General features: G+C 33.2%; 1 protein-coding gene across 1 annotated transcript in view; it reads left to right on the forward strand.

The window, feature by feature from the left end:
* The window catches only part of LOC118753927 (neurobeachin-like), a gene marked incomplete at its 3' end in the record, with an annotated part of 65,347 nt that overhangs the window by 47,492 nt on the left and 10,555 nt on the right, over positions 1–7,300 (forward strand). Inside the window, 4 exon segments of the mRNA XM_036488806.1 lie at positions 4,126–4,450; positions 5,121–5,263; positions 5,408–5,598; positions 6,634–6,824. Of these exon segments, the coding sequence (XP_036344699.1) occupies positions 4,126–4,450; positions 5,121–5,263; positions 5,408–5,598; positions 6,634–6,824 (850 nt within the window).

Raw genomic sequence — 7,300 nt, forward strand, 5'->3', positions numbered from 1 at the left:
TCGCCTGCACTATTCGTTCGCTCTTAGCGAGCTGAGTTGTGAGCTTACAACTCCAGATTGTAGCACACTCGGTTTGTTAAACTTTTGGGAGAGGACTTTTCGATTATGCCGTGGATGTAGGTGAGGTGGGGAGAGTTCTTTCTGTCTGCTTTTCTTGAGAAGCATTTGTCGGCTTATACGACAGACGGAAAATAAACGCCACCGACTTGGGTTGAGGTCTACTTTCAACAGTTGAAACTGTCACTCGTTTTTTGAAGCACTCTCTCCGCTATTGGGCTTTATGAAGTGCCACTGAAGAGCCCAACTTGTTCCCGGTACGGCACCTTAATCCGGCCATGATAGTAAGAAGCAAATAGATTTTCAGTGAGATGGATTACTAGGATAACTTAGTGGGAGCAAGTTTCATAGAAAAAGTTTTGGTAAACCCTAATGTACATACTTACATATGCGCATACATACAAAAACGCTTATATACTTATATAGGTATGCAGATATTAATATTTTCATGCGTATGCGATTATATGTGAATAAGTTTGCAGGTGCATGAAACTCTAGTGCTCTGCATTTCATTTATGAATTCTCTCAGTAAAACCATTTTCTGCTTTAAATTTATGCTCCACTTCTATAAGGAGAAAGCCATAAAACTCCATAATGACTGTCGACAGCAATCACTGCTGCTAGACACAATTAAGAATACAATAACAAAACTGCTTGCAATGAAAATCACTGCGTTCCATAAAACTTTCATGACAACAAGCAAAATTACTTGCAAATATTTTTGGTAACAGTGAAGGACACCGGTTTATCCTGCAAGTGGCTAGCATGGCATATACATACATACATATGCATGTATGTATTTGTAGTGGAAGTAATATGCAGATGGAAGATTGAAAATACTTTCAAAAATGCTTAAATTCTACAAACTCACTGGAGCGAGTGTATGTTTGTAAAGTTATTTTTTCTCTCTAAATCGATTTCGTGTATCCAGCAATCGGAGATTTATTTTCGATTAAGAAAATATCTTAAGGTAGGGAAAAATGTTTCCACAACTGTCAAAATAACTTCTATTGGATTATGACTCCTTTCTTTTATTTCGTGAATAGCTAGCTAATCAAATTGTAATTAGTCAGCTATTATAATAACACATATGCGAAAGAGAGTAGAGAGGAATTATTTAACAAAACTCCTGAAATACACTTGATGCGCCAAATAAAAAACTTCGGCGCGTTCCTTTTTATGTAACTTTTTGTTTTATTCTTCTTCTTGTTTGGCTCTTTAACCGTTCGTCGGTTTGGGGCTGTTTGCACATTTGCGCCAGTTGTATATCTTGAGTAATGAGTTGAGAGAGAATTACTCCGAGAAGTGAAAATTGAGACTATTGGTAACTTCACTGCCCATATTATGTGATCTACTCTTTTTCGTCCTCAGCCACAAAACTTCACTCAATTTGGACAAGTGATCTAATAATCTACTATAACTAGAGTCTATTCTGCATCGTATTCACTTAGTTCAAGGAATTGTTTTTGATTTGACATTTTTTTCTGGAACACACAAAAGTCTTCATATTTCTTGAGTATATATATTATATAGCCAAAACTATTCAAAGTAAGGCGATTATATTAAATATTTCTGGCGCCAGTCTATATCTATCTATATCTATCGTCTAACCAAGGCAACCGCAAACTTTTGAGATAATGTAAACTGCAAATACTTTTGATTTTAAAGAACGTCGCATCAAATTACTAAATATCAAAGATACAACAACTTAAATAGGAACCACAACTTTTATTTGAAATAGTATATAAATACTTTTGATGTGATGAATGAAATTCTTTTACTGTTTTATTTATTATTTCTGTATTATGTCCAACAGCTGTATGCGGATTTCTGGGGAAGCATCCAATTTAAACCTGAATTTGTTATTTGTATAAAAGTAAGCCGAAAAACATCTTTCGCAACGATACGTTGTGACAAAAGGAAGCAAAGTTAAGATATCCTTTTTAGCTACTTCAGGGTATTAACTCCTAACACTAACCCAAAACTCGTTAAGAGACACAGACTCAAATGTGTGATTCCATGTCGAAGATCTATAAGCGCTTGATTTTGTACCCAACCGATATCACTACTACCATCCGAAAAATAATCTGATTTCAGGATATTTACCAAGTGTCCAGCCTTGGCACTGAAAAATTCATTTGGTAATTCATCGCGTTTCATGTAGAAAAATTTATAAAAAAGGGAAGCTTTCAATGCTTATCTTTTCCACACAGGTAATGGAGAAATTTCATTTTCTTAAAAGATGATAATTTGTCTCTCGTCATAAATTTAGTTCACTGATCTTTCCAAAAATGTCGGCAAGATAAGCTGCTTTTATAAGCCAGACTTTCGAATAATAATAATAATATTTTAGCGATTACACTTTTGCTAAGTGTTTGGCCGAACTTGTTCAATTTGTGGTGTGCGTCTTGACGTTGCTACACAAATTGAGCGACCTACAATGAATTTTATGAGCAGCGTTTTCATGACATAATAAACTCACGGAGGCTTGCCATTGCCTAAAAAGGAGCGACTGCTGCTATGAAAAACCGTTTTTCTATATTTTTTGCGATATTGCTTTTCCCAGAAATACTCGAAAATAGATAATTTCGCCTCGGTCATGCTATCTTTAGAACTTTTCTTTGCGAATGCAATTCAAACCGACTGCCGAACGCCGACCGTCGTGCTAATTTGTACCGAATTTTAAGCGACGGTAATCGAACTAGCCCTGATTTGTATCTGTTGTTTTATGTATATGTTGAATTATTTAATAGCCACAAATAAATAATTTCACGAAACACTGGTGACTTCTTGGGTTCCGCGGAACCCACTTTAGGAAGCTCTGGTCTAACTCTTTATTGCAACGCATGAAGAAAATCACCCAACTAGTTGCATGGGGTCTCAAGTGACCACAAAAAAAGGTGTTGAAAAAAGTGGAAGAAATAGGTGAATAAACGATGTATGTTTTATCAAAAATGCCAAACTCTCCAAGATATATATATTTTTTTTTAATTTTAAATTGCCTAGACTTCATGCGCCTAATTACAACCTATATATATACATAGGTATTATCAGTAGCATCCACTACATCTATACATAGAAAATAGCGCTAAAGAAAAGAAGATATCAAGTTGAAGTTAACTTAGAAATAAAAACGTCTATGTAAATCTGTATCATTTTACAAAGAACAGATAGTTATTAAGTTAGTTAAATAAGGGGTACTCACAGTTTACTTCTTAAGTTAAAAAAAATAGCTTTTGAAATTTTACACATTGGAAATGTGAATACTCTTTGAGTTACATTTTTGAAATTGAAAAAAAAAACAAATTTAAGAGACATGCTGTACTATATTTCTAAACAAAAAGTGCGGATGATGTCCTTACGGACTCTAATATTATTCCAAAGCTGCTTCGATTTAAGTTGTAACGCTTTAGAATTAACACAACCGATTACTGTGAACTGTGAGTATCGCAATAGCCTTATGTAAACATTGCTTAGCATTGCTACTTACGTAAATAGTTACCATATATAGGGCATACGACATACATATTACATACTTATTTAGTTACATATGTAGAGGAAAATTACTTAACATTGTACCAATAACCATCAACATCAAACTTAATGTATTTCATTTTTTTATTTCTTTTTCATGTTTTAAATGAACTTTTCATTTCTGATTGCTGTTCGATGCATGCGTTACAAAAACAATTATTATAACTTGAAAATTATCGAATGCCATTTGCGTTGCGTTACGTTGCCTTGACTTGCGATTTATCGTTTACAATTCAATAATGTATAAACAAAAAAAAAACAAAAAAAAAAACAAACAAAAAATCCGAAATATAACTACCTACTCGTATTGTCGTTACGTTCGTTCGTTGTTTTGTGCATCAAAATATATAATCAACAATCAATAAAAAACAACTCCATTACATGTATGTATAAATAAACATTTTAACAAATTTTTATATTAAAATTTATATTTCAATTTACTATTGTACTTACTCGTATTTGTTGGAGCGTTAATTTGCCAACACCTACTGTGTCTTATTTTATTTGTTTATATTTATTTATTTTTTTTCCAAGTGTCTAATACTTTCTTGGGATTTTGAAAAATTAATAACACATTGCAATCTATTCACTTTCCATGTGTTGCAGCTGTTCTGTTTCTCGTTTCTGACGTGGCAGCTGCTCGATCATGTGCTCTTCAATCCGTCGCTTTGGATTTACACGCCAGCCAATGTGCAGGCGCGCCTGTACTCATACTTGGCTACGGAATTCCTCAGCGATACGCAAATCTACAGCAATGTGCGACGTGTAAGCACGGTTTTACAGACAGTGCACACACTTAAATACTACTATTGGGTTGTGAATCCGCGTGCGAAAAGTGGCATCATACCAAAGGGATTGGGTGAGTGGCAAAAGAGGAACCGAAATTGTAATGAGTAAAAATGCGTTGAGAGATAAAGCTTTTAAAATTGGAGTGAATTTTTAATTGCATTTAATTTGCTTGACTTGTTGTTGGAAAACATTAATCTTATACATAAACGGTATTAATTTTGGTCATGATTACGACTGGGATTACGATAATGATTTTGATTTTGCTTTCAGTTTTAATTATGATTATGATTCTAATTTTGATTGGGACTATGATTATGATTATGAATTTGATTATCGTTATGATTATGACCATGACTATTATTGAGCTTGTGATTTTCATTGGGATTACGACTATGGTTAGGATTACGATTATGATTATGACAATCATTTTGTTTATGATTGTAATTATGATGATCATTATTATAATGCTTATAACTTTCATTATGATTATGACAGTGATTATGATTATGTTTTCGTGTCTGATCCCCCCAAAAAAAAAGAATATTAGATTGATACAGATAACGATAACGATAACAATCACGATAACGATGATGATAATAATAATTATAGTGACTAATTAATTATAATTATAATTATAATGACAATGATTTAGATTAAAATCACAATTATAATAACATTTAGTAAAATTTCTTCAACTTTTACTCCCTTTAGTTAACATTTTCCTGTATACTTATTCACAGATGGTCCACGTCCGGCACAAAAGGATATCCTAGCGATACGCGCTTATATTTTATTGTTTCTGAAACAATTGATTATGATCGGTAATGGCGTCAAAGAAGATGAATTGCAAAGCATTTTAAATTATTTGACGACCATGCATGAGGTAAGGCAATATTTACTCTAAAAGAAACTAATTTTTAAATTTCTAAAAGCTTATTCTATTGTAATATTCAATTACATTCACATACATATGTATCTACGCTCTATCTACGCTTACTTTACACAACTTTATATTATATACTTGCAGGATGAAAATCTTCATGACGTTTTACAAATGTTAATTTCGCTTATGTCTGAGCATCCCAGCTCCATGGTACCTGCTTTCGATGTGAAACATGGCGTTCGTAGCATTTTCAAATTATTAGCTGCTGAAAGTCAATTGATACGCTTGCAAGCATTGAAATTGATTGGATTCTTTTTATCACGCAGCACACACAAGTGAGTACCTAATGCTATTGTAGGGTGGAGGACATACTGTGCACATTAGGGTGGTCCAAAAATTCATGTGAAGAAGTAAAGACGGAATTTGTTTTGCTCTCACTCCCTAGGATTATTCCAGACCCAAAAATATACCCCTATTCTTTATTTTGAAATCAAAACTTATTTAGAGGTCACTAAAAGCGCTTACAGTTGCCATGTATTTTATATTCTCTTTCTCTTCAGGAAATTCGCAATAATGATACCAAAATTTTTATTTAACCATATTAACTATATTATATATTAAATTAACTATATTTTATACAGAACCACCAAAAAACCCAGAAAACGCAATGGGGGGACCAATAAAAAATCTTTAGTATAAAAAAATGGTCAAATAAACAATTGGGTATTATTATTGGGATTCTCCTGAAGAGAAATCAATCGAAAAATACTGATTTTCAAGAATTCTCTACTGTTTCTACGAAAAGTGGTTTTTTCCCTATACAAATTACATGAAAAACTTTGAGCGCTTTGAGCGATCTCTATATATTTATTGATTTCAAAATTAAAAATGGTATATTTTTCGGTATAGAACAAACCTACACCTAGGACAAACCTACTGCACGTACAAATGTAAAATATATTTACTAATGCAGGCTTGTTATTTTTAGCATCATACGATAATGTTTTAAATTGTAAGCCCAATTTTATAAGTTTCTCTGTATTTAGAATAGGATGCTAATTCTATTATGCTTAGGTGTTATTTTTTATAATTTTTAATAAGACATTCTCTTAAGTAGTTCAGTTGCCATGAAAATGTATACTAAGGGAATTAGTTAACCCCTAATAAAGCAAAAATTATAATGTGAGCCATGCAGGCAATTACTGCATGCATATGGGATACCTCTTTACAATTTGCTGAATGAATTCTAAGCCATTTTTATTGCTATATATTTGTCGCTTTTCCTTTTCATTGCTTTTTTTTCATCGCTTTCTCCAATGGTTTCAAACATCTTTGTTTTCTCTTTTTCGTTTCTCCTGCTGGTATAACAGACGAAAATATGACGTAATGTCGCCGCACAACCTATACACACTACTAGCGGAACGTTTATTACTCTACGAGGAGTCGCTATCCCTGCCAACCTATAATGTTCTCTACGAAATAATGACAGAGCATATATCACAGCAAATTCTATATACCAGACATCCAGAACCAGAGAGTCATTATCGTTTGGAAAATCCAAGTAAGTATGCGAAACTATATTTATTTGAATAGGTATTTCAGTAAATATTGCATCCAAATTGTTTAAAATTAGTATGTGAAGTTAAATATTGGTAAAAAATATTGTTTTGAAATTTTTGGAAACTAAGCGTGAACCCGCCCACTTATGCTAAAATACTGTATCTCAGTACCAGCTTCACCAATCTCTACCAAACTCGGTACGAACCTTGCGCAGGGCTTAACTAAGAAATTTGTTGAAAATCTTCGAAATCGAGCAATAACCACGCCCACCTTCCATATAACGATAATTTACAGAAACACGAAAACTGCGATAAATAAGTAACTACTGAAGCTAATTTACTCAAAATCGATGACTGCAATAACCACTTAGCAGAAAATTAAATTTTTATACATTTTTTTTAAATGGGCGTGGCGCTGCCCCCTTATGACCCCAAGCGTATATCTCGGTAACCAATTTATCAACTTCTACGAATCTCG

Source organism: Rhagoletis pomonella, unplaced genomic scaffold (assembly GCF_013731165.1).
Source record: "Rhagoletis pomonella isolate Grant_MI unplaced genomic scaffold, Rhpom_1.0 Rhpom_scaffold_00002, whole genome shotgun sequence".
Lineage (NCBI taxonomy): Eukaryota > Metazoa > Arthropoda > Insecta > Diptera > Tephritidae > Rhagoletis > Rhagoletis pomonella.